Source organism: Vulpes lagopus, chromosome 23, assembly GCF_018345385.1.
Source record: "Vulpes lagopus strain Blue_001 chromosome 23, ASM1834538v1, whole genome shotgun sequence".
NCBI classification, from domain to species: Eukaryota; Metazoa; Chordata; class Mammalia; order Carnivora; family Canidae; genus Vulpes; species Vulpes lagopus.
This window is the reverse complement of record NC_054846.1, coordinates 40,733,579-40,760,968: the sequence shown is the minus strand read 5'-3', so window position 1 is coordinate 40,760,968 and position 27,390 is coordinate 40,733,579. Positions and strand designations below refer to the sequence as shown.

Below are 27,390 nucleotides of genomic sequence, written 5' to 3'. Positions count from 1 at the left end.
AATGAAATAATGAGGGTAGTGAGCTCCTCTACAACTTGCAAGTCTGTATTTTCTCATTACTAGTAAACATCTATAAAGCAAATGAGAAGGCAAAAATATGAAGTCAATTGATTATGCCAAACACTATAACCATATAAGCATACCTGTTACAATAATGGTAACTAGAGCAATGAATGTTATTTCATAGGAAAAAAGGTAAACATGAAGACTACAAACACGATGTAATACATATCTGAGGGGGGAGGGAGAGGAAAAGGAGTAAACAACCAAAAGATTCTGGAATAGAAGAAATCCTTTGGCTTTTAGAGAACATGTTCTATAGGTACTATTTAATCACTGAAAATGCTACTTTGTATTTTAAAAATATGTTATTTATGGACCCACTAGCTTTCTAACAGCTGCTGAGACTCAAAATTTGCCAATTTTGCAAGTCATTTAAATGTTCCATATTACATGTGAATGAAAAGATACACTATCAGTTTCCTGACAGATGCAAAACAATCTGCTCTGGGTCTAAAATAAGTTTATGTTCAATCAGTCAAAGAAATATTCTCCTTTTAAATACTCCAAGTAGAGAGGAGGTTCTTTAATTGCTGTGAGAGGAAACACAAAGTTGGATGGTATATGTTCTCATTTTATCAGACCAGTTCAGTCCTGGATTCAACATCAAATAGATTATTATATTACTTATGAGGCTACATTTAAACATTTTAAATATTTACGAGTTTTGCAATAAATGTGTCAGTCTCTTAGAAGAAACCATCTATTTCTATTACAGGCCAAAGACGTGTCTACCTATCTCATGCAGCCCCTCAAGAGAATTAGGAAATGCCAGGGCTTGGACTAGGTTATGGTTTCTCTAGTGAAATGATCTTATTAAGGCACCAGTGACAAATTTTGTTACTGTTTTCATAATTGAGTTTAGCAAGTCGTTTTAAGGACTACAAGGACAATGGTGGCCTTAGTCTGTTGTTTCCAACTACTGCCTTTTTAGTTCCCCACAAGTAATAAAGAGCAAGTCAAAGCTAGAAAAAAGGAAGAAGAAAATCTCCAAACCTACTTTTTCTTCAGTCTTCTGTCCTTCTCAGCTTGAGTTCCAAGTTTGCCTAACCCCAGGGACTCCTGAGCTGCAGCTTCTGTCTCCATGAAGCCTCCTGTGAAGAAGCAACTATGGGCATTAGGTTGCATACATTGGGTCAATGCTGAAAAGAAATTTTTAAAAGTTATTTGCTCAACCCTTCAGTATTAGATATTCCTTTGCTTTTTTAAGATTGTCTTTATATTTCCAACTCAATGCCCATAAAATGGGATGGGGACATAAATGAATGCACAGTGATAGAATGAAAAGAAAGGGTACATATTAGCCTACTACTCAACTGCACCCAGCAGCAACATAATACATCATAAATACATGGACAAATACAGTCTGCAGGCTGTCCACTTCTCTTCTTACAAAAAAACAAGAGCAAATATGGGTATAGTGTGTGAGAGTTTTCTTTCAACATTTGAAAAATTTGCCATATTTTATATATAATGGGATAAATGACAGCCCAATGAACCCAATAAGGTGCATGTCAATTCCAAGTCAAGGGAATGCAGAGGCATTTGCTGACTTCTAAAGATTTTTTTCCTATCTTGCTTCTGGAATCCTCTCTTCCTCACTTGGCTGACTTCTGTATTCTTTAATGTAAGATTTACTTCCAGAACTTCACATGTTCTGGGAGCTTTGCTTTTGTCTTGTAAATTTTATAATTATATCTGGAAAAAACTATGTGTTCAAAACATCTTGGGAAGAGTTGCTTTTACTCGGCAAGTCACAGATTATTTAGTGTAGTGTCATTTTAGAGAAGTATGTTGGGCATCAAACACAGAACTACACATTTTACAATGCAATTATTTCCTTCAGGATCCATAAGCACATAATTAATTCATAGATTCTTGTGACAATTGAAAAATGAGAACTTAATCCTGGGCTCTGTTTTCTCTTTGATATTTCCTATATGTAAAAAAACATGAAGTCAAGGTAAAACGAAAAAATGTTCACTATTTTTAAGTGGGTTAAGGTATACATATTTTTTAAATGGAAGGGATTTAAAGTCCAAGATAAGCTCAAGATAAGGTAGAAAGATTTAGGCTAATACTACCTCTTACAAAGGCTACACACACACACACACATACACACACACACACATGCCACCAATATATCAATAAATACAATTATTAAACACAATTTTTGCTATTCTGTTATTTTAATTTTCCAACCTCACATTTGCAGGGCTTGGACTAGGTTATGGTTTCTCTAGTGAAATGAGCTTATTAAGGCACCATGACAAATTTTGTTACTGTTTTCATAATTTAGTGAACTATAATACCTGATGCTATTAATTCTGGAGCATTGGTATAAATGTTAATCTCATAGCCTAGTAACTCTGTTACTGAACTGTAAAATTGTAACAAAGTCCTCCTCTTTAATTGAAAACACATTGATTGCTGTCTGGATCTAATCAATAATTTTGAGTTTGGGGACCAACATTTATTTTATTTAATTATGCACATGTGGAATCAACACTTAAATAATTTTTTGTATTATGAAAGAATTTCATTGTTGGTACCATTAGGAGAACCATCCACTAGCTGACTAAAGGAGTCTTGGGGGTCATTTTTAAATGTGAGATTTTCCATTTATGCACAGTGAGTGAGTATTTTCATTTTATGTCTCTCGTCAGTGTACTTGCCTTACCGTATATCCATAAATTACTATTCACAGTCTGGAAATAACAATAAAATTGTTCTCTTGAAATGGAAATAGAAATGAGTGACTCACTCAAAAATTACAAAATTCTTGATCAGTCCAGATGGGGACATAGAGATTGATGAAGTAGACCCATTAAATAAACAAGACATTTCAACCACCAAGTGGTTGTATGAATCAGGGTTTTTATTTTTTCTGAGCAAACAAGAACATGTAAATTATGATTTAAAATTTTTCTAAGAATCCAACATTTTAATTAGCAAAAACAACATTTTTTTTAAATGAAAGCTCTGGGAGAGAAATAAAGAAATCTCTACAAGAATATTGTGAGTCAAATCTAAAGCAGATATTAGATTTTGCTTGTCATAAATAAAGCTATAAAAATAAAAAGCATGAGGAGCTTGGAAATACTTTCAATACTTCAAAATCTAATATCCTTTGGACAGAGCACTTAATAGAGAATTACAGCTACATCTGTTTCAAAATGCCAATAGAAAAGAACACTTCTGGCCATAGGAGATAAAATTACTTTAAAGTATCACATGTAGGACAATGGTCTTAAACAGAAGCAAAAGTCTAAACATGTGCATGTTTTTAGACCAATTAAAACATTTCTGGAGGAGAACCTTCTTTCATTGAACTGATCCAGCAAAGTTCAGGTTCCAGCTCTTGGTAAGAATAGTTCCAGCCAAACCAGCTTATGAACTCTTACTCTATGGATGATCATCTAACTCTGGGAAGAGCCTGCCAGTTGATGGTGGGTTCATACAGCTGTGTGGACTTTAGGAATATCCACCTGTCTGTCTATACCAATGTTTTATTCACTAGTCATACAAAGCTATGAAGCACTTGAAATGTGGCTGGTCCAAATTAAATGTTGCAAGTATAAAACACACATATGACTTTGAACACATAATGCAAAAAAAAAAAAGAATATAAGGTGTCTAATAATTTTATATTGATTGCATGTTGAAATGTTCTAATACATTAACTTAAATAAAATAATTATTGAAATTTATCTCACTGGTCTCTTTTTACTTTTCTTGACGTAGCAACTAGAAAATTAAAAATTATATGTGACTCACATTTGTGGCTTGAATTATATTTCTGTTGGAAAGCTCTCTATATACTGATGGTTCTAAACTAGAGACAGTACCAATCTCCAGAAGGAATATGAATATATGCGTATGTTGGTATGGGGAGGGAGGCATATTTTCAGATATCGATGTGACTGCAAAGGGCAACTGATACATATTGTGCAGAAAATCCTTTAGCGTGTCCTTAAAGTGGCAAGAGTGCCCCTAATATGAAACACTAGCCTGTGAAAGTTAGGGGCTATTCACTCTCTGAGAGGTTCATTAGGAATATGAAGAAAGCATCATTAATTCTCCACCCTCTCAGGGCATAATGTACTCGGGTATCGAAGATGTGAATTTCATGATTCGATGGATTACTCACATAATAAATTGCTTATCACTTTGTCAGTGACCACCTAGTAGTTGTGCGGGCAAATGCCCAAGTCAAAATCCTTGCCTCATTGAAGTTCTCTGGGGTAGCCCTAAGTGCACTTACTTTGGCAAGGTCTTTGAGGAGTTGGAATTGTTGGGCACAGGACCACTTCCAGGACGTGAGGGTCCCACTCAAGTATTTTTTTTTTTACTAGATCATTTTCTACATAAACAGTTTGAGTAACTCCAAATTAGTCGAACAATAATCTAGTGGTCCCAAATCATACAATATCATTCCACACAGTGGGAATGAATGATTCACTTGTCAGATCACCCTCCTGAACCAGAGTTGGGCCACTGGCCCAGAACAACCTCATGGGTGTGAGTCTCTAGGCACCCTGGGATCTATCTGGTTTACAGCAAGCATGGGGAAGAGAGTCAGGGTATACTCTGAAGGGGAGAAACAGGGACTCAAATCCAGATAGCACTGCCTCCCTGATTTGTCCCAGAGTCTGAAAGGTTACAAAAAAAAAATCAGTGCTTCTGGTGATTGGACACACACTGCTCCAAATCTTGGCTAGGAGTGTCCTGCACAGAGAGCATTGCCAGCCACAGCCTCTCCTAGGCACCAGAGAGGGATAATAGAAAATTCCAAGGAAGGTGCTGCAAAGCATAGACCCAAGCCAAGGAATTCAGTAAAGGACCCTCATACACTTGGATCTATGAATGGTGCTGGTTGGAGCTATCTTCTCATCTGGGCTATGAGGACAAATATCTCTATGTAGCTTGGACCTCAGATTCCTTTCAAAATAATTTCATGTTGGCCCTTGAGGGTCAACATATGTAGGAATTTCTAGCTGAAACCCACATTGCAAGGTCTGTACCTCTCTCCCCCTTTGTCCAACAGAGGTCCCTGCTCTTGTATTAAAGAAGGGAGCTCCAGCTCCAGAGAGATTAAGACTGCAAACTGTTGCCCAGTGCTGGCTTCATCTTTTCTTTCATCGGACCTCTCTTTAGTATTGATCCATAGCATTCACTTGGATTTGAATAAATGGTTACTTATTTCTCTATATCTCTTTATCTGTGAGATGAAATGCACCAGACACAGGGCCTGGCTCATAAAGGGTATAAACTAGGGCATAAATGTACTTATAATTGAAGCCAATTAGTGCTTTCTTCAAAGAAAGGCCCTTTCACTATCCAGAGTATGAGTCATCTGTAATTGACACTTTGTGGAACTCATATTGTATCTGTTGGCTCCAGAGCATCTAAGAACAATGTGAATTTTGGGGCAAAGGCCCAAAATTTCAGGCCATCCAAATTTCATGTGTACATAGGTGCTTTTGCTAAATAATCTTGGTGTGATATCGATGCTGTTTTGTTCATTATGAAGATATTTTCCTCATTATGCTAATTACAGTAAGTCAATGAGTTTGGGCAACTGTAATGCAACCTGGCAGATGACCATAGAGGAAAGAGAACTGCAATTTAGCAGGCAAAGAAATCGCTTGGAAATATACTGCTTTTCATGTGCATTTGAAGGAAATTCATAAGAGTAGCTTTTATTTATTTATATATTTACATATTTTTTCCTCAATGATACATGCATTTTATACATACAAAATGGGGGACACTGTTCAAATTCAATATATTTTTCTGTTTTTACTGTTTTTTTTTTTTCATAGCTTTGTCACATTTGTTCTATTGGATCAATTTTCCATTCTTGGAAATCTCTTCGTCTTTGATTTCTGGTCACCTCTCTTACAATATCTGTCAATGGCCTCTTTTCTTTATCCTTTTCATTCAGTGTTAATATCAGCTAGGATAGTCATGTGTGTTCTGTTCTTTTCTTTGTAGTTTCTTTATTATGACTGGGGTTCTCTGAAGACCTGGGAGAGCCGGTGTTTCCCAGGTAGTAAACCAAAGAATGTGTAAAGATCATATGGAGAGATGTTTTGGACTGTCCATATATCAGTTTTTGGGATAGTTTTTAGGGATAACTCTATTTTTTTCTCATTTGTGTTTCTGATTCACATCAGTAATCCATAAATCAGATACCTGTGCTACTGAAATATTCATGTCAAGTGACTGGGGATGTACTGACCAAAGACAGAGTGAGTCCTAATTATGCCACCAGAAACCTTGATCCAAGGTGGCATCACTCCACTCATTAGCACTATAATAGGATTATTCAACCAGTGATAAGCCCCACTGAATTTTTCCATCACCCAGACCCCATTTTGACATCTTGTCCACAGGGATTCCATGAGTCACAGCTCACCCACTGCCTTTCCTGTTCTGTAACTGAGTAACTTTGTCAAAAAAACAAACGAGTGTCATATGACATGGCTATTTTTAACAGAGTTTAATTTGCTTTGCTTCAAAATAGGCTAATGCCTTCAGAAAGAATTAAAAGGCAAGCCAGTCAGGATTCCATCAGTTGATGTACAATTTTAGATTGTAGGGTTCAAAACCCCTGTCCCTAGTTATCCTGATAGGACAGACAATGTAGCACGTAAAATTTTTCTGGGTCAGGAACATACTGAAGGTTTTGTTATGTTTTGTTTAAAATAAAAGGTTACATGTGTTTATGTATTTTATCTTACTAAACTGAAAGTTTCCTGATGCCAACAGTTATGCTTTAGACATTGTACTAAAGTCCATGGTTGGTACTCTACACTTCAGAGTAGCTCAACATATGCTTATTCACTCAAAGTAGGAAGACAAATGATTTTGGAGTATCTGTGTGTTCTTCTTTCCCCTCAAAATCTCAACCCTGTTGGGTTTCAATTCCCTTTTGTTAATGCTTCTTTTCTGGGTAAAATCTTTGTCTTTAACAGGCAAAAGCAAAAACGAATTTTTGAATAGTTCCACTTATTTGCATATTCTGTTCGCATAAGGCAAACCTTACTTTTATTCATTTTCTTTAAATTTTAGAATTTCTAAACAAAAATAGTAAGAGGATTTTATAAGTTGCCTTTTGGTCTGGGTAGTTTTTCCAATCAACAGTTTATTTGGGACTAGTGGCCTTCCTGACGTTGTTCCTATCTATCATTTGTTATACATACAGCTTTGGCACCAAAGTCAAAATATGTTTTTAGGAAGAGGTCTCTTATCTCAGATATCCTGTTTCTTCCTTAAGTTCACATCATAATAAATACTACTGTGAGTGTGTTACCATCCTCTTGAACTGTTTGTATAGCATCTATCCTTCATTGTCCTAACTGATCTTCTATGTTGGTTAGGACTAAAATTGTTTCTAGAATTTTAGCAGTAGTTGTGTGGAAGTCAGGCTGTGTAGGTCATAAAGTGACTGCAGATGAGAATGTGAAAATAATAATTGTGGGCAATTCACTTAAGCTTGGATATTAGGGGTAGGGGAAAGATAAGTCAACATCTAAGGAAGATGGTTAGGCTTAAGACTCTCTCTCCCTTTGCCCCTCTCCCTTGCTTATTTTCTATAAATAAATAAACAAACTTCTGGAATAAACAAATTTTGTTTGGTTTCTGTTAGCTTTGTTCAAATGTTTTTTTGATGTGTTGCTTCCTTTGCGCTTTGGGGTTTCCATGTTTATATAGCCTCTGCTACTAACACATTTGAAAAAATGATTACTTGAATATTCAGTTTGATTCACCATGGTTAGCAGCTTTTAATGCAGTCACACTGACTGATCCATCATATCTGAAGTTTATCTTATAATCCTAGCTTTTCAGACTGTTATATAATGCAAACAACACTCCCTTTACCAATATTCTCCTCTGTGAATTACTAAGAATTTCTCCTTTGTTCTGATGGAACTAAGTGAACATGTTCATAGTTTTGTTTAGACAGCTTTCTTCCTACATACCATATTTCATTTAGAGGCCTCTAGCATAGCTACATGTCGATTACTTTTCTTTCTTTGAGCTTATGAGCTAAATCTTTAAGATTTCAGAATCTTAGGACGTGGTCCAAAATTTCAAATTTGGTTCTCTGACACCATCATCACTCTACCATTGCTCCCAGTGGCATCTTTCTTTCTTTCTTTTTTTTTTTTCTATTTCTATTTTCATTGGTAGAAGATAGAACATTGCCAGTGCCTATGTCTGAATTTTCCAGATCAAGATACTAAAATCATAACCATGAGAGGTGCTTCCTTAGTTTCTTCTGATGCATAAATCAGCATGATGAGGTAGTAGCTGCTGGATTTGATAAGTTTTCACAGTCTTCCCTTTATAACCAGGGATACACTTTCCAAGACAAAGATAGACCTGAGTCCATATCCCTCAACCAAAGTACCAGTGTTACCATGTATCATATTCTTTTGGTAAATATATGGTTTCTTTCAACCTACTTGTTCTGTATTTTCTTCTTACTTACTCAACTCTTATTTCCAATAAAGATTTTCTATTTTTGGCTTCTCCAGGAGCTTTGACTCACCTTCAGCACAGCTTCTATATAGCACCAGACATACAGATTTTCACCATTGTCCTCCTCATCAGTATTGTAGTCCCTAGCATGCTGCTGACTCTGGCTTTGTATATACTGTATCTCTGTTGTTCTTTAGAACAAAACAAAATTGCTCAGAGCTCAGAATTCTTCCTGGGGTGATGCCATGATCCCCAACAACTATTGTTAGTTTTCAACTTGGATGGAGTTGATCAGAAAGTAATTGTTATTGATTCCCTTCTTATCTGGTCTGACATAGAGCCACACAGTCACTGAAAAATGGGTAATAAGGTTTCTAGAAGAATCTATAGTTTCCCAGACTTTAAATTATATCTTGGATACCTTGATTTTTAAAGAATATTGTTGGCAAAATTTCTGATTCAGTTACTGCCCATCAAAGTTAAATACAAAATAAAAAAAGAAAAAAATCCATGAGAGAAAGGCAATTAAACACATTTTAAAAGGGAAAAGTAAATTATAGATTCTAAAATGAACATCTACATTGAAATGGGAATAAATAAAATTACTACATTAGCAAAATAAATATTTTAAAATAACTGTCCTATTGTGAATTATACTGTAATTTATTGGAAATGACAATTTAGTAAGATTATAAACAGCTGTTAAATAAAAAAAAAAAACAATGCCTTGGCATGTATACTTGATATTCAAAAAAGAATCCTCTTTTATATTCTTTCCTTATGCAGTAATTTTTTTACAGGTTAAGGAGTTTGTCTCCTGAGAAACAGAAATTCAAAGAGGATTTAATTCACCTGCTGAGTAACATTTAATCACACAGCTGGTTGGACATCAATTTCCCATGGCTTCTTATGCTTTGTATTTACATTATGGAAGTTGGGAGAGGCATTTTTGAATGTAATACATTTGTAAAATAAATATTATTCTCAGAAATTCTTTTGGTGCCAGAACAGGACAGTAAGGCTGGGAGTTGAAGCATTACTTGTTAAGCAATTATTCCTTTATTTGGAAACCTAAAGAAAGTATAAGAAATTCATATCATTCTGTTCAGCATTTACTGTTAGAGGTAGAAGCTAAATATTTTCCCAATAATTTAACTATAGTTCTAAGTTAGAGGAAAAGATGGAAAAAAAGAGGCAATCACAAATAACCAATATGATGAAAAAATATTTCAGAAGAAAAAAATAAATATATAGGAAGACACACACAAGGCAGGTTTATATATCATCATTTTAGGAAATACGTTTTACAAATACTTTTTGTTTCAGACAATTATAAATATCTCTGTCCATCCATCCACCTATCCCTCCATCCATCCCTTACCTATCTATGTACATATGTGAATATATTTACCTAGGGTCATTTCAAATGTACTTATCTATATTTTTATTCAATTGGTGACTGACGATAACTAACTAACACAATCCCTATTGCCCTATTCCATCCTGTCTCCCCACCTACATACTGTAGAGTTTGTTTGTGGAAAGCCATGTTAGCTCTAACCAAAGAAATCCTCTACTTTTTTTCCCCTGCACACCATAATTCTTCATTTTGACTGAAAAAAATTATTTTGAATTTTTTTATAGGTATCTCAATTTTTTCAGGAGAAAAGCCTTTATAGATATCAGTCCCTTAAGTGGCAGTAGGCTCAGTGGCTTTAAAATGATTCTGAAACACTGACACAGGAATAAATTTCTCAGTTCTGCAAATTATGAAGACATTGTTTACTCATCAATAAATAAGAATAACAGTAATAACACTTGCCTCATAGGACTTTGTGTCTATCACAGAGTCAGCATTAAATAAATTCTAGCTATTGTTATTCAGGGAAATCTAAAGGACTGTTTTCAATATTCTTCCCTTGTAGGTTTTGTCAAACATTATTCGGTTAAATTGAATTTACAGAGCTGACTGCAAAAGAAAGTTTGTCAGGTAGAAAAAAGAAGAAATGCCAAGATGAGAAATGAAATGAAAACCAGATGGACCGTCAGAAGTGACCAAAATGAGTGGCAGTGGAAAGTGAAACACATGCACACTTACGGAGCTGCCCAAGTCGGGCTTTTTCTTTTTTACCAAACAGACGTCCTATTGAAGACTTGATTCCCTTCTTCTTGGGGGCTTTGTGAAGAGAGTCTTGGCTGCTATTGGCACTGCCAAGCCCAAGGCTTTCTGGCTCAAGGGAGGCAGACAAACTACTGCAAAACACAAAAGAGAGCAGACTGCTCGTCCCACAAGGTACACAAGACTTGTTCCTTTATAAAGGGACAAACGGAAGAACACTTATTTTCTCCCTTTCCTCCCACATTTGCTCTTAAGCATATTGAAGTTTGGTTTCCTTGAGCCTCCAAATTTTTTCTAGAAAAGATTATTTTTGTTCCAAGTGTTTTTCCCTCTAGTTTTCATACAACCTCAAATGAATCAATGGACATAGGTTGGATTCTTAATTGGATGTTGAATGACCTTCTGTTATTTAGCATGGGACCCTCTCTCTATTTCCTTCTCAGTTTATGTTTTTTTTTTTTTTTTGTCATAAACATAATGACCTCTGACAAGACATTTAAATTTAACTAACAATGACATTTAGGTGCTATTTCAGCCCACATCTTTACTGGGTTTTCTTCTACCTGTCTTTCTTTCAGTTGTGGAATCTAATTCATTGAATTTTAAATCATCTAGGTAGGAATTAAAAGCAAATTATCTTATACTCTCGTGATCACTTCATGTTTTTTTCTTATAGCTCTCAGGTATAAGAAAACTGAATAGGTACATGTTAACTGAAGGTACATGATAAACTGAAATGAAACCAAGCAGTTACTTGGGGTTCCATTTCTGGTCGATGTGGCCGACAATGTATTAATAGAAAAGGTTCAACATATATTGCTATCTATTCCATAGCTGTTAATTTGACAACACCATGATGAATTGCTTGACTTATTTATCCTAATTAAAGAGTTCACATTCTCTAAACCTAAACCTCCAAACCGATAGCTTTCACATATTAAAATATAATTCACTCTTTTCTTGGAGGGTGAAAGCATATATTTTGAAACTGGAATGACTGTTTTTTTTCCACATTAGAAATTAAAAATAAATAAGACAGAAAGAAAAAAAAATTCCTGCCAGCACAGAAAGCTCTATTTTCAGATATATTTGCTATAAAACACATACTATTTAGAAGATAGATTCTTACATAAAATATTAACGCTGAGTCATGTTCACTTATATCAATTACGTGTCTAGAGATGCTGCAATGGATAAGACTGTAAAAGACCATATATTTAAGATGTGAAAGGCACACTTAGATTTCTTTATACTATTAATAATTACAGAGATCTGCTTGTGATTTTGTAGGCAGACAGAAAGGACCATAGGATGAGTTATTATGAAAAATGAGTATTTTCCCTTACCTTTTCTTTTAATATTTTGGCAAATACACTTTCTTTTTCCCCTAAAAACTTTCTGCCTGAGTAGCTGTTACAGCTGGCAGCACCAGCATCTGGAGGATGGTATACATACCTGTCTTGTAAAAGCAAATGAAATGCAATTATGGACTCTTCAGACCTCAATTATTCTTACCCCTAAACCAAATTTATTGTCCTTTCCTAGAATCCCTTATGCTTTTTGTTATTCTTCCTAATAAGTCCTTCCATTAGCCTGACTTGAATAGGAAATATCCACTAAATATAGGAAAGTTAATCTCATCTAAATTGGTTAGTAATCATACCACAAATACACAGTTTTAAAACTAAAAATTTGATCTCAGAATGCAAACTATTTTTTTTACAACTGATGTTCGGCAGAGGGAGCTGGGCAATACTCTATTGGATAGTTAGAGCTCAAGTCAAATTTCTCATATAAATTTTAAGCAGTCTATTTGACAACCCTGAAAATAAAGAGGAATGGTTTCAGGAGAGCATGCCTTGTGCTGTGTGCTGGGAGATTCATACCTTCGGGCATCATTGTGGTAGGAGGAGGGAAGGGTGTGAGTCATCCTGACTGCTCTAGGGGTAGGGGGAGGAGAAGTTTCACATTTAATTGTTGCTTTATCCTCCCGACCATCTTCTTCCACCACCGCAATCTAGAAGCAAAAACAATACAATCAGATGAACTCTTTTTAGATCTCAAGTGAAATTGGTGAAAATGGAGAATCATTAAACAAGGCCATATGGGTAATTATAATACAAAAACAAAACCAAAAACTTGATACAGATTGGTCTTACACATCTAAATCACATTATTGAAGAGTGTAGGTTTCATAACTGTTTAAATGTGAAGACACTCTAGGTAGAAAAAAAAAACAAGGACACATTGCACAAAAACATATTTCAGAGTAAATAAACACCATAGATCAATACCCAGGGACTATGAAAACCTATCCTGGAATCCATTTCAATATATAATAGGAATATAAATGCTTTACAAAAAGTTACTGAATTTGAGCTAATTCACTAAAAAAAAAAAAAAAAAAAAGCATGCAAAGTCAGGTTACCATTACATGGATATCTTTTAAGTAGATTTTGAAGTGAGATGAGAAGGTGGCAAAAATACAAATTTACCAGATAAACTGCATTAAATCAGGCTAATGCAATGTGTTCCAGATGTATAAAAAATGAGTGGCAGTTTATTTGAAAAAAAAAAAAAATCTTTCTAAAGTAAGGATTACAAAAGGTAAGAATAGAATTCTTACAAATTGTTTCATTTCACTATCTATCATGGGAAGGGAAGGGATTTCTTTAAAGAATTTAGTTCAGAATCCAGAACAATTCAGGATACTATAGATTTTGTCAGAAAGAGACATCTAAAACTGCATTACAGTAAGACTTTTCAACAATCGAGTTGATTGTAAAGAGGTATTTTTTTTACAACAACCCTGCATTTTTTTTTTCATGGCATCACTGCATTAAAATACATACACATAGAGAGAAGGATTGAGGAAAGCAGGTTAGAAGATACAGTTCTGGAAGTTCTGGGGACAAAAAAGTTAGCGATACGGCTATAGCAAAAACTTTACAGCTGTGTTCTCATCGTTTGGCCACATAATGTCTTGCTTTGTTTCTATGTTAAGCTCTTCCGCATAAATGTGTTTATACATGATATATGATGAAGACTTCATGCACTGGATAAAGTTAATGAAATTGTTTGATTGGGCTTTTGTCATCCAAGCCTGGATAGCTTGTAAGAGTTTATGTAGGCACGTTTATAAGATTTCCTCTCTCCATTTAAATGAGCATAGTGATACCAGAAGAATCTTTTTTCAAGAACTACTTTCAGCATGATGTTAATACTATGGAATACTCTTTCTAAACCCACAACTCATCTAAATTCATAAAATGTATTTCCGAAGTCTTCCTAATATGTGCTTATGTCTTCACAGTCCCAGGATTTAGCCATAATTGTTTCCTACGATTATTTCCGCTAAGCCTGACCTTTCTGCTTCCAGATTTTTTCCCCCGGCAACACCTACAATGCCTTATTCTCTCCACACTGCCAAACTAAACCAAATTCCCAAATACCAGATTTTTAAAAACATCATACACAAACTGTCTGAATCATGCCTAGAGCTTACACTGTATAAATAAAGTAGAGGAAAAAGGTTTTCCTGGTTTCTCTTATTTGTTAAATGACATGTGCTAATTGCTTACCTTCTCTAGGACAAAATTTCCTCATCAATAAAATGTATGCGATAATACTTATCTTAATGTGTTCTTTTGAAGGCAAGTGGAATCATACCAAGTAACTCCTTAGCCTGATATACAACAATTTTTAGTTTGTGGTCTTCTTTCCATGGCCTACCTTTCTTAACAACCATTTCTTCTGAATTCCCTGAGCCTGCATTTCTGTATGGGACCTTCCTTTGTAACTTTTTTTTTCTTATATCCACTAAACTTCTTTTACATTCATCATCTACTCAGGTCTTTCTATATTCCCAATATAATTGTTTCAAGTGGTAGAGGAAGTCAAAGAGACAAATAATAAGAACTTTATGCAGGGTAAATTTGACAGTTGAGAACCAACTGGTGGTATCAAGGAGAAGATGCTCTAGGAAGATAAATGATAACTCAAGAAAAAAATTCCATCAATCTAAGCCACACAACTATAATATAGATTTCTTTAATTTAAAAAAGACAAAAGAAAAACAAATAGTTTCCTGGTTCCTGACGTGTCTGGACATAGTCTGACTATCACATCTTGATGATGCTAAAAAATAGATCTATGCACTGGATAGTGGGTTGAATCTCTGAAATCTTTCCCATCTGATATTCCATGAGTCTAAGCTCTGCTGTTCTCAATTATCTAACAAGATATCATATTGTGAATCAGAACTGGAGTCAATTTTGTTTCTCATTTCCAATATTTATTCTACTTATGTCACACCAAACAGGAAAGCAGTGTATTAATTATTATTTTTAAATTTCTGTACTCTTGATGCTCTGGTATCTGGTGCCTTGCAGATCCAGAACAGAATGCTCCTCCCAGGGCCAGCTAATTGCTAGAGATAGCAAACTACTTCCCTGGAGTGTGCCTTGCATGTGCACATCAATCAGTCTGGACCCGTACACCAAGTCATATTCTCTATGGCTGTTACGCTTCAGGAGGTAATATTCCTCTGCCTTAACCATCCCAGGCCAGGAAGCAGACAACCAGAAATGGCCTCTCTACCTACAGCCTCCCGACATGACTAAAACTAGTCAATCCTAAGCCTGCTCACCCTGCCTTGCCTTTCCAACAGAAACCACAATGAAACTTCTACTCATCCTCTCTTCTAGCTCTTTCTTCCTCAGGAGGACCTATGCTGGTACCTCCCTTTGCCTCTGCATAGCATGGCATGCCCCCTCCTCTTGGGAAGTGTGAGTAACAAGCTATCTTTTCATTGGCAGTGGTCTTCTCTTCTGTTGGTCTCACATACCTGAATTCCGAAAGCCTACATTTAAAAATAAGCAACACTGCTCTAACATTGACAATAAACAATCTAATTCTAGGATATTTCCACCAAATAATCTAATCCTTACTCTAGAAAGCATAAACAATTTTATTTTGAGGTATTTGCTCTTATAATCATATTTATACAGTTCGATAATACTTAAATGCTTTTAATATTTTTTAAGGTTAATAAAATAGTTCAACTAAAGGGAATATCATTTTAAAGTTTTCATAGAAAAAACAATAGTCAACTAGTAATCATATAAAAGATATTTACAGTACCTTTCTCCGATGTTTCCTTAGATCACTTGGCTGTGATTGGCAGTAATAAAAGCAACATAAAACAGAACTAATTAATGAGTACCATTTGACCATGTTAAAATTTAAATAGTATTCTATAACTTGACTGCTTTGTTTTTTCATCCCACTGTTTTCTAAATAAATGTCCTTAACCCTTATAAAAGGAACCCTCCTGAGAGCGACTGCAGAGAGGGAACTTCTTAGATGGAATGGGTGGGGAGCATGTCTACATGATGAGGTCAAGCATATGTGCATGATATCTGAGACGTGGAACCCTAGGGAATATGAAGCATATATGGGGTGATCTAGCCAGAAATAAATATGGGATTATATCCTCCCAAGAAAACATAAGTGGGAATGAAGGAGATTATACATGAATGAAGAACCGATGCCCATATATGGAGGTTATAAACATTCTCTTTTGCCCTATCTATGCAGTCTTGGTCCTTGATGCTGTTCCTCACATATCTCTAATTTCCTGGCATCCTAACAAATCTCTCATTCCCAAATGCCAAAAGCTCCGGCTTCAGTATAACATGTTTTTAAGGCTGCTGTTTTCTTGTCAATGTGCTTTTACAGAATTTTTTAAAAAGTTAATTCTTTCTGATTTCAGATGAACCTTATTTACATATTATCTTTGTTAATTTTGCTTGTGTAAGTAAAATAATTTTATTCCATTTTAGTTACATTTACATTTATATGTTTTTATGCTATTGAAAAATTGGTTGATTTATTCCACTCAATATTCTAACTAGATATTGGTAGTTTGTTCTTTATGCTTACAGATTTGTGGTGAAGTGAAAGAAAATAAAAGCACATTCTATAGTCAGGACAAATAACAATTCTTGCAAAACATATAAACAAACACAATATGAAGGAATATAATATCTATTCAGTCTCTGCTTTTCTGTCCCTAAAATTTTTCATTTTTCTCTGAATATGCAAACATAGATTACATCCAACAAAATTATGCCCACCAATATTTTCTCCAGGTAAAAGAAAATCTGCTTGTCTTTCACTGTAGGAGTGGTGAATTTAATGATAAAGTTTTATTATGTGATAAGGACTTCCTGGATTTCATTTCTTGTTTTTCTGAGATATGGGACATTTTAAGTACTTTTTTTTACCCTCAGGAAATGCTTTAAATATGTTTAAATACTCTAATTACAATACAATAATCTTCATTTACCACTGATTTATTTATGACTAACTGCTCAAAAATGCTTGAAAGCTGTGTCATCTTTTTCATATATATACAAACATCATGTCTAAATGATTAGAAATACATTATTTCATTAGTATAAAATAATAACACTATTAAGGGTTATGATACTAATGTTTATGAAAATACTTTTAAAAGAGCAAAACACTATGTTGCAAAAATATAAGGAAGAACAGGACAGAAATAATCAAAGCTTCCTTGCCTTGAATGCTGACTAAATTAATTGCTCTGTGCAACAAGATTCTTACTGTAGGTTTGATAATAAGCAAGTCATCAATACATGTAGCAAATATCAACAGAAACTAAGCCAGAGACAATACCCTGTTTAGTTAATAAAGTCAGATCAATGGTTCCTAGATTTCTATAATAAGGAAAATATAATGTAGCTCAGTATACTGCGTACATCTTAGTACATTGGCTAAAAGATGGTGCTGTGTCTAGGTGGGGTCAGTTCTGATTAGCTGTCCTTTCTCCTGACTGGGCATTGTCTATGATGTCTATTTTAAAAATATTTTAATATCAACTCTGGAAATGAGCACAGAATAGAGGATTCAGTGACTTAAGAAGGTAAATGTTTCCTTTTTTTTTTTAATTTTGTCATTTCTCTTTTATATAAGTTGACTTTATTGTATGGAAGTCCATAATCGTAAAGAGTTTAAATATGAAAAATGCTGTCACGCCATAAAAATAGTTTTCTGTTTCAATTCTCAATTGTAAAACTGAAGAAAAAACATATTTAATTTACATACCTAACAAATTTTGTGAAAAAAAATTAAAAAATAATTCATAAGGTACTTTTTCCCTAGAAGTGAGAGTATTTAATATACATATAAAATGTCTTGGGCAGCCCAGGTGGCTCAGCGGTTTAGTGCCTGCCTTCGGCCCAGGGCATGATCCTGGAGACCTGGGATCGAGTCCCACATCGGGCTCCCTGCATGGAGCCTGCTTCTCCCTCTGCCTGTGTCTCTGCCTCTCTCTCTGTATCTATCATTAATAAATAAATAAAATCTTTTAAAAAAATGAAATGTCTTTATAAATATGTGCATATATTTGCATTTATATAAGTCAATTCCAATGAAAATGATTTTTACAATTTATTAGCTAAAATACACATTATTGCAACATATTTATGTAAGATATCATTTAGAAAATGAATTAAGTTTTTTGTTCAGATGTTTTACATACATACAGAAAAACACAGATATAGATATTGTGACACTATTTATAGTAGCTTCACAGCCTTTTGACTATATTTAGAAACACTATATACACTTCGTATTCTTCCGTAGTATCATTAATTTCTCCTCTATTTGTTATATAGTTTTACAGTATATAAACTTATTTCATTGATTTGTTTTTAGTTAATTTCTATCTTCAAACTCATTTTTAGTTAAAATTTTATTGTTTTAATAGTATAGTTTTAATATTCAATATAAAAATAGAATTTTGCCTCCAAAAATAGTTCAGAATATTTAAGTCTTCATTACTGTCATTTAAATATATACCCAGGTAATTACAAAAAAAGGGACAGAATAGTACATGCTTTTGTGTCAGTAAATTTGAAGAAAAATCTGGTTCCACTTACTGTGTTGAACATGAGCTATTTACTCATGCTCTCAGATCCTAGATACCTCTACTCATTGTTGCAGTGATACCCTCAGACTGTTATCATCAGAATTAAGTGACTAAACATTATACCATTTAGTAGTCATTCCCATCATTTTTTCTAAAGGTTTCTCTATATTATTTCTAGCAAAGGGCACTCTGATTTTCTCTCAGTTAGGTTCAGGGTACCTGCTAATTTAGGTTTCCAACTTTTAATCCCAAATATAAAAATAAATGACATAAAGAATTAAAGAATAAAGAAGGGTAAACATGTTGACATGAAATTCTAAAACAAAATTAGAAAATTGTACTATCATTTTTGATGTTTTTTCTTATTAAAATTATATTATCTATATTTTAAAATGTTAACATTACATGTTGTTATTGAACCAAATATACTATTTTTTGTGATTTATTGCATTAAAAATAAAATACCCAGTCACAATTTATTTCATCAAGATATCAGTAAAAATCTACTTAATAGTTTAAGACATTCTGATGTGATATTTAGATTGCTGCTCTTCTATTTATTTATCATGTGACCTTAGAAAAGGACACCTTTGTAGGCTACATTTGCTCATCTCATAATGGGATTAATAGTTGCACCTACCACATACGGATGCTGTGAAAAAAAAGAAAAAACAATAAAAATAAAAGAAGGTCCTTAGAATAAACACCCAGTAAATATCAGCTAATGAACCATTAAACCTAATGGGAGCAAATATTCTCTGTGTACATCATCATACCAGTGTCATGACTCCCATCCGATCCATTTCCCTGGCAGGACTCCGAGGGGTGAGCTTTGGCGTTGAGTGTCCACTCGGAGGAGATGAACTGGCCAGCGAAGAAGCTGTAACCGAGGCAGTGATGGTGGTACCTGGGTGGACCCTTGCTAAATTCAGGCCTTCCAGGCTCACACTAGCCACTCTATTCTCAATTTCTTCAGCACGTAACTCTGTAGATTCTTTTTCTTCCTGAATTAGCCTGAAAGATACAGCTTAATTTGGATCCATTTTATGGTGCTAAAATGGTAATTGGAATTCACATAAATAAATGAATAAATAACCCTGTGAACATTTTACATCCTTTTCTTGAAGGCAGTATAACTTTCAATAAATTCTGGAGACTTTCTGGCTGAAATTTAGAAAATCCTTTGTTTTTTCAAATGATGTACAATTACTCCCCACTTTTAGTTTGACTCTCTTTCTGTACTACCTCTTGCTAAAACTTTTTTTCCCCACCTGCTAACCTTTTTAAAACCTTGCTTGCCTAGATAATTTCTGCTGCTAATCCTTTTTTTTTCTGCCACTCATCCTAATCTTACAGCTGAAATGAGGTGTCATTGAATGAAAATATTAGAAACTCAGGTCCCAACAAAGATTTTGAATCTTACCTCCTACCTGATGAAAAAGTACAGTTGACAGAACCTTCGATGAATGGTCATTCATAATTATCATTTGGTCAAATAAAACTTTGAGACTTTTTTTTTAATGCTACCTACTTAGTCAAGTCAACTAAAAAATAAGCAGCAGGCAATGTAATAATATGGAGATGATCTATCCATAGGTAGATAGACACATGCATACATAATTAAAGAAAGTGTTTTAACTGTTGCTATTAATCTTTTTGAGACGACAAAGCACTAATTACTCTTCTTTAAGGAGACGCTTCAAGAATATATATAAATTAGCTATTACAAAGATGCAAAGAACAAAGAGCTTCAGTTGGGTTGCAAAAATATGTTATTTTTTAAATAATATCTTATTTAAGTTGAGTGTATACACATTTTGTATATTGTTATAATGAAACTATGTACCAGTAGTTGATTTAAGAAATAGAGATTAGTAAACTCCTCTTAGTTTCCTCTTAACCACAAATGGCTTATTGTGATCTCCTATGATATAATTCTAAGGTTATGATCATGGCAAAGTTTTCTTTCTGCATATTCACTTTGGAAACCAGTCTTGTAGTTTTTTATAAAACTAAATATACTCTTACCATATCATCCAGTAATTATGTTCCTTGGTATTTACCTAAAGGAGCTGAAAACTTATATCCACACAAAAAGCAGCATACGCATGTTTATAGCAATTTTATACATAATTGACAAAACGTGAGAGCAATCAAGACCTCCTTTAGTAGGTGAAGGGATAAACTGTGGTTTATACCAACAATGGAATATTATTCAGGGCTAAAAAGAAGTGAGCTATCAAGCCATGAAAAGAGATGGAAAAACATTAAATGCTTAAGATTAAGCAAAAGAAGCCATCTAAACAGGCCACATACTGTATAATTCCAGGTCTATGATACTCTAGGAAAGGCAAAAGTATTGGTACAGTAAAAAGATCAGTGGTTGTCAGTGATCAGGGCGGGGGAAGGGATGAATATGCAGAGCACAGACGGTTTTTATGGCAGTGAAAATGCTCTGTATGACACCATAATGTTGGAATCTTGTCATGCATTTTCCACACCCCCAGTATGTACACCATCAAGAGTTAAACTGTAATGTAAACAATGGAAGTTGGGTAATTATTATGTCTCAGTAAAGGTGCACCGCTTTTAATAAACTACTGTGGTTAAAGGTGTTAACAGTAAGAGATGCTTTGCATGTGTGAGGCCAGGGCATAGATGGGAAATCTCTCTACTTTGCATGAACTCTCAACTTTGCATGAACCTTAAACTGCTCGAAAACTGGAGTCAAAAAATACTGAGACACATTTATTCTAAATTATAAGTTTTCAGTTTCACAGAGAATGTGAACTGTAGGGTGCCTGGGTGGTTCAGTGGGTTAAGTGTCTGCCTTTGGCTCAGGTCATGATCATGGGGTCCTGGGTTGGAGCCTTGCGCTGGGCTCCTTGCTCACTGGGGAGTCTGCTACTCCCTCTTCCTCTGCCCCCCACCCCCATTCCTGCTCTCTCTCTCTTGCTCTCGCTCTCTCTAATAAATAAAATATTTTTAAAAAGAATATGAATTCTCTTACTTTGAAGTTTATTTTCATGGATGCACTTTAAGTTCACCCAAAGATCAGAATCCCAAGGGAAGGCTTAATCAGGTAACATAGCACATTATTAATGCTTTAAACACATTCCAATGGAAAAACCACCTCCTCTTAAAATAAAAAAAAATAAACTTTGTATTTTAAGATGATTGGTGGGAAATGACTTTCAGAAGAAATGTTTTTTTCTATAAATAAATTGTAGTTATGAACTCTAGGCATTGTATTAATCATAAAGGAGAGTCAAATCTAGAGAAATAAGCTGAGTAAGAAGTAGACTGTAGACTGAAGTTTAATTAAACAGGAAATCCAATGCTACCTATATATTCAGTTTATTTAGAAAAATAAATGACAATCCATTGATCTTTAGAGTTCTGATGTAGAGAAAGAGAAAGAAAGAAAGAAAGAGAGAGAGAGAGAGAGAGAAAGAAAGAAAGAAAGAAAGAAAGAAAGAAAGAAGAAAAAGAAAGAAAGAAATTAGATTTCCTTTGAAATATCCTAATGTGTTGGGAAGAGAGTCCCATATAAATCCTACAAAAGGATGAAATAATAAATAAGACCACAAAAGTAAGGCACCCAAATAGTAGCTATCTATAGACGCACAGGTTAACAAGCAGGGCAGTGGCAGATGAAGTAATTTGATCCCTTTCTTTAAGGGAGAATTAGTAAATTAGGAAACCAACTAGGAGGAATTTTTTTTTTTAATGGTTAAAATAGTTCGTGAAAGAAGAAAAATCTTAACCAGAAATAAATTCTAGTTAGTGTTAGTAGTTTTCATGAAAATACTGTCACAGTTTTTACGAAGATGCTCATTTCTTTTTCTATATTAAGTTTTTAAATTTTAATTCCAGTATAGTTAACATATAGTGTTCTATTAGTTTCAGATGTACAACATAGTGATTCACCAGTTCTACACAGTACTCAGTGCGCATCATGAGGAGCGTGCTCTTCTAACCCATCACCTAGTTCACTCATCACTCCACCCACTTCCCCTCTGATAATCATCAGTTTGTTCTCTACAGTTAAGCCTCTGTTTCTTGGTTTGCCTCCCATTTTCCCCTCTGCTCCTTTGTTTTGCTTAGTTTCCCTTTGCCCGTTTGTTTTTGTTTCATAAATTCCACATATGACTGAAATCATATGGTATTTGTCCTTCTCTGATTGACTTATTTCACTTAGCATTATACACTCTAGCTCCATCCATGTTGTTGCAAATGGCAAGATTTCATTCATTTTTTTTTTTTTGAGAGAAAGACCATGTACGCAGGTGCACATACAAATGAGGGAGGGTGAGGGTCAGAAGGAGAGGGAAAATATTTTTATGTTGTATACCTGCAACATATTTCTTTCTTTAAAAAAATTTTAATTTAAATTCAATTTAATGGGATCCCTGGGTGGCGCAGCGGTTTGGCGCCTGCCTTTGGCCCAGGGCGCGATCCTGGAGACCCGGGATCGAATCCCACGTCAGGCTCCCGGTGCATGGAGCCTGCTTCTCCCTCTGCCTGTGTCTCTGCCTCTCTCTCTATCTCTCTGTGACTATCATAAATAAATAAAAATTTAAAAAAAAAAAATAAATTCAATTTAATTAACATATAGTGTATTATTAGTTCCAGAGGCAGAATTTAGTGATTCATCAGTTGCATACAACACTCAGAGCTCATTATTTCAAGTGCCCTCCTTAATGCCCAGTTACCCCATCTCACTCCCATTCCCCCAGGCCCTCAGCCTGCCCCTCCACCCCCCAGCAAGAGAATGTTAAGCAGGCTCCATGCAGAGCCTGAGGCAGGGCTCAATCTCCCCACACTGAGATTATGACCTGAGCCAAAATCAAGAGTGAGATGCTTAACCGACTGAGCCACCCAAGTGCCCCAAGATTTCATTCTTTTTATGGCCGAATAATTCTCCATTGTATGTATACATCACTTCTTTATCCATTCATCTATTGATGGACCCTTGGGGTCTTTCCATAGTCTGGTCGCTATACATAATGCTGAAATAAACAGAGGGGTGCATGTATCCCTTTGCATTAGTATTTTGGTAATTTGGGGTAAATAGCGCTGTGATAATGGATCTTAGAGTAGTTCTATTTTTAACTTTTTGAGGAACCTCCATAATGTTTTCCACAGGGGCATCACCAGTTTGCATCCCTACCAATTCACAAGGCTTCCTTTTACTCCACATCCTCACCAACACTTGCTATTCCTTGTGTTTTTGTTTTTAGCCATTCTGACTGGTATGAAGTGGTACCTCATTGTGCTTTTGATTTGCATTTCCCAGATTAGTGAAGTTGGGCATTTTTTCATGTGCCTACTGCCCATCTGTATGTCTTCTTTGGAAAAATATCTGTTCAGGTCTTCTGCCCATTTTTTTAAATTGAATTACTTATTTTTGGAGTGTTGAGTTATACAAATTTTTAACGTATTTTGGATACTAACTCTTTATTGGATATGTCATTTGCAAATATCTTCTCCCATTCTGTAGGTTGTCTTTTAGCTCTGTTGATTGTTTCCTTCACTGTGCAGAAATTTTTTCTTTTGATGTAGTCCCAATAGTTCATTTTTGCTTTTGCTTCCCTTGCCTCAGGAGACCTATCTAGAAAAATGTTGCTATGTTTGATGTCAGAAATCACTGCCTATGCTCTCTAGTAGGAGTTTTAGGTTTTCAGGTCTCACATTTAGATCTTTAATCTATTTTGAATTTATTTTTATGTATGGTGTAAAAAAGTGGTTCCATTTCATTCTTTTGCAGGTAGCTGTCCAGTTTTCCCAACTCCATTCGTTGAACAGACTTTCCCATTGGATATTCTTTCCTCCTCTGTTGAAGATTAACTGACCATATACTTGTGAGTTTAGTTCTGTGTTTTCTATTCTGTTCCATTGATCAATGTGCCTATTTTTATGCCAGAACCATACTGTTTCGATTACTAAAGCCTTGTAATATAACTGTGATTCTTCCAGTTTTGATTTTCTTTTTTCAAGACTGCTTTGGCTATTCGGGGTCTATCAGGGTTCCATACAAATTTTAAGATTGTTTTTTCTGGGTTTGTGAAAAATATTGTTGGTATTTTGACAGGGATTGCATTAAATCTATAGATTGCTTTGAGTAGTATAGACATTTTAACAATATTTTTCTTCTAATCCATGAACATGAAATGTCTTTGTATTTCTTGCGTTGTCTTTAATTTCTTCCATCAACATTTGATAGTTTTCAGAGTAGAGGTCTTTTACCTCCTTAAGTTTATGCCTACCTATTTTATTATTTTTTAGTGCAGTTGCAAATGGGATTATTTTCTCAGTGTCTCTTTCTGCTGCTTCATTATTAGTGTATAGGAATTCAACAGATTTTTGTACATTGATTTTGTATTTTGTCACTTTAATTCATTTATCAGTTCTAGTAGTTTTTTTTTTTTTTTTGCTTATTTATTTATTTATTTTTTGGTGGAGTCTTAGCGTTTTCTATGTATGGTATCATGTCATCTGCAATTAATGAAAGTTTTAGTTCTTCCTTGCCAATTTGGTTGTTTTTCCTTTCTTTTTGTTGTCTAATTGCTATGGCTAGCACTTCCAGTGCTATGTTGAATAAAAGTGGTGAGGGTGGACATCCTTGTGTTTTTCCTGATCTTAAGGAAAAAGCTCTCAGTTTTTCATGACTGAGTATGTTTGTTGTGGATTTTTCATGTAAAGGTTTTAGAGGTATGTTCCCTCTAAATCTACTTTGTTGAGGGCATTTATCATGAACGGATATTATACCTTGTCAAATGCTTTTTCTTCATCCATTGAAATGACCATATGGTTTTTATCCTTTTTTTTAATTGATGTGATGTATTATATTGATTGATTTGTAAATATAGAACCACTTTAGCATTCAAGGAATAAATCCCACTTGATTGCATGGTATGATTTTTTTAATGTATCGTTGGATTTGGTTTGCTAGTATTTTGTTGAGGATGTTTGCATCTGTTCATTAGAGATATTGGCCTACAGTTCTCTCTCTCTGTTGTGATATCTGTAGCTGGTTATGGTATCAGGGTGGTACTAGCCTCAGAATGGATTTGGGGGTGCCTGGGAAGTTCAGTGGTTGAGCATCTGCCTTTGGCTCAGGTCATGATCCCAGAGTCCAGGGATCCAGTCCTGCATCAGACTCCCTGCTGGGAGCCTGCTTCTCCTTCTGCCTGTGTCTCTGTCTGTGTCTCTCATGAATAAAATAAAGTCTTAAACAAATAAAAACAAATGAATGGATTTGGAAATTTTCCTTTCTTATGTATTTTTTTGGAATAGTTTGTAAAGAATAGGTATTATCTTTTCTTTAAATATTTGGTAGAATTCACCCATGAAGCCATCTGGTCCTGGACTTTTGTTTTTTGGGAGTTCTTTAATTACTGATTCAATTGCATTGCTGATAATTGGTCTGTTCAAATTTTTCTATTTCTTCCTGCTTCAGTTTTGGTAGGTTATATGTTTCTAGGAATTTATCCATTTCTTCAAGGTTGGCCAATTTGTTGACATACAATTTTTCATACATATAATATTCTCTTACAATTGTTTGTATTTCTATGGTGTTGAATGTTATTTCTTCTCTTTCATTTGTGATTTTGTTTATTTGGGCCTTTTTTTTTATGAGTCTGGCTAGAGGTTTGTCAATTTTGTTGATCTTTGAAAAAAAACAACTCTTGGTTTCATTGATCTGTTCTATTGGTTTTTGTTTGTTTTTATATTCTATATCACTTATTTCTGCTCTAATTTTTATTATTTCATTCCTTCTACTGGTTTTGAATTTTGTGTTTTCTTTTCCTAGATCCTTTAGGCGTAAAGTTAGATTTTTGAGATTTTCTCTTGCTTCTTGAGGTAGGACTGTATTAGTATAAACTTTCCTCTTAGAATTGCTTTTGCTGCATCCCAAAGATTTTGGACAATTGTGTTTTCATTTTGATTTGTTTCTGTGTAATTTTTTAATTTCTTCTTTAATTTCTCCACTAATTTTTAATTTAGTAGCATGTTATTTAACTGCCATGTATTTGTGCTCTTTCCAGGTTTTTCTTTTGGATGATTTCTACTTTCATAGTGTTGTGGTCAAAAAAGATGCATCGTATGGCTTTGATCTTTTTGAATTTGTTGATTTGTTTTGTGGTTTAATATGGGATCTCATCTGGAGAATGTTCCATATGCACCAAAAAAAATGTGTATTCTGTTGTTTTAGGATGGAATGTTCTGAATATATCTGTTAAATCCAGCTGGTCCAGTGTGTCATTCAAAGCTACTGTTTCCTTCTTGATTTTCTGTTTGGATGATCCATCCATTGAGTTAAGTTCAAGTCCCCTCTATTATCATATTACTATAGTTTAGTTTCTTTATGCTTATTATTAACTGTTTTATATATATGGGTGCTCCTGTCTTGGGTGCATATTTATAATTGTTATATCTTCTTGTAGGATTTTCTCCTTTATTTATTATATAGTGTCTTTGTCTCTTGTTAATAGTCTTTGTCTTAAAGTCAGGTCAATTTTTCTGATGTAAGTATTGCTACCTTGGTTTCCCTTGACATCCAGTTGCAAGATAAATATTCCTCCATTCCTTCACTTTCTTCAGTGATACACTTGGATTCCTCTCTCTTTATTCTTTGCATATCCATTACTGATTTTTGATTTGTGGTTACCATTAGAAGTCTATATTAAATTGATAGTTACTTAAGTTTGAACCCATTCTTAATTCACTTCACACCACATTTTAGGTATATGGTGTCATA

The 27,390-nt window shown here is 34.6% G+C and overlaps 1 protein-coding gene across 11 annotated transcripts in view; it reads right to left on the bottom strand.

Annotated features, from left to right (window-relative positions):
- PPFIA2 (PTPRF interacting protein alpha 2) overlaps positions 1-27,390 on the bottom strand; it is a 465,246-nt gene that overhangs the window by 56,250 nt on the left and 381,606 nt on the right. For all 11 annotated transcript variants that reach the window (XM_041738828.1, XM_041738826.1, XM_041738829.1 and 8 more), the window contains 5 exons: positions 19,403-19,640; positions 15,812-15,841; positions 12,556-12,686; positions 10,649-10,803; positions 1,061-1,154 (listed from right to left, as the gene is read on the bottom strand). In XM_041738828.1, the coding sequence (XP_041594762.1) occupies positions 1,061-1,154; positions 10,649-10,803; positions 12,556-12,686; positions 15,812-15,841; positions 19,403-19,640 (648 nt within the window). The remainder of the gene's footprint in view (positions 1-1,060; positions 1,155-10,648; positions 10,804-12,555; positions 12,687-15,811; positions 15,842-19,402; positions 19,641-27,390) is intronic.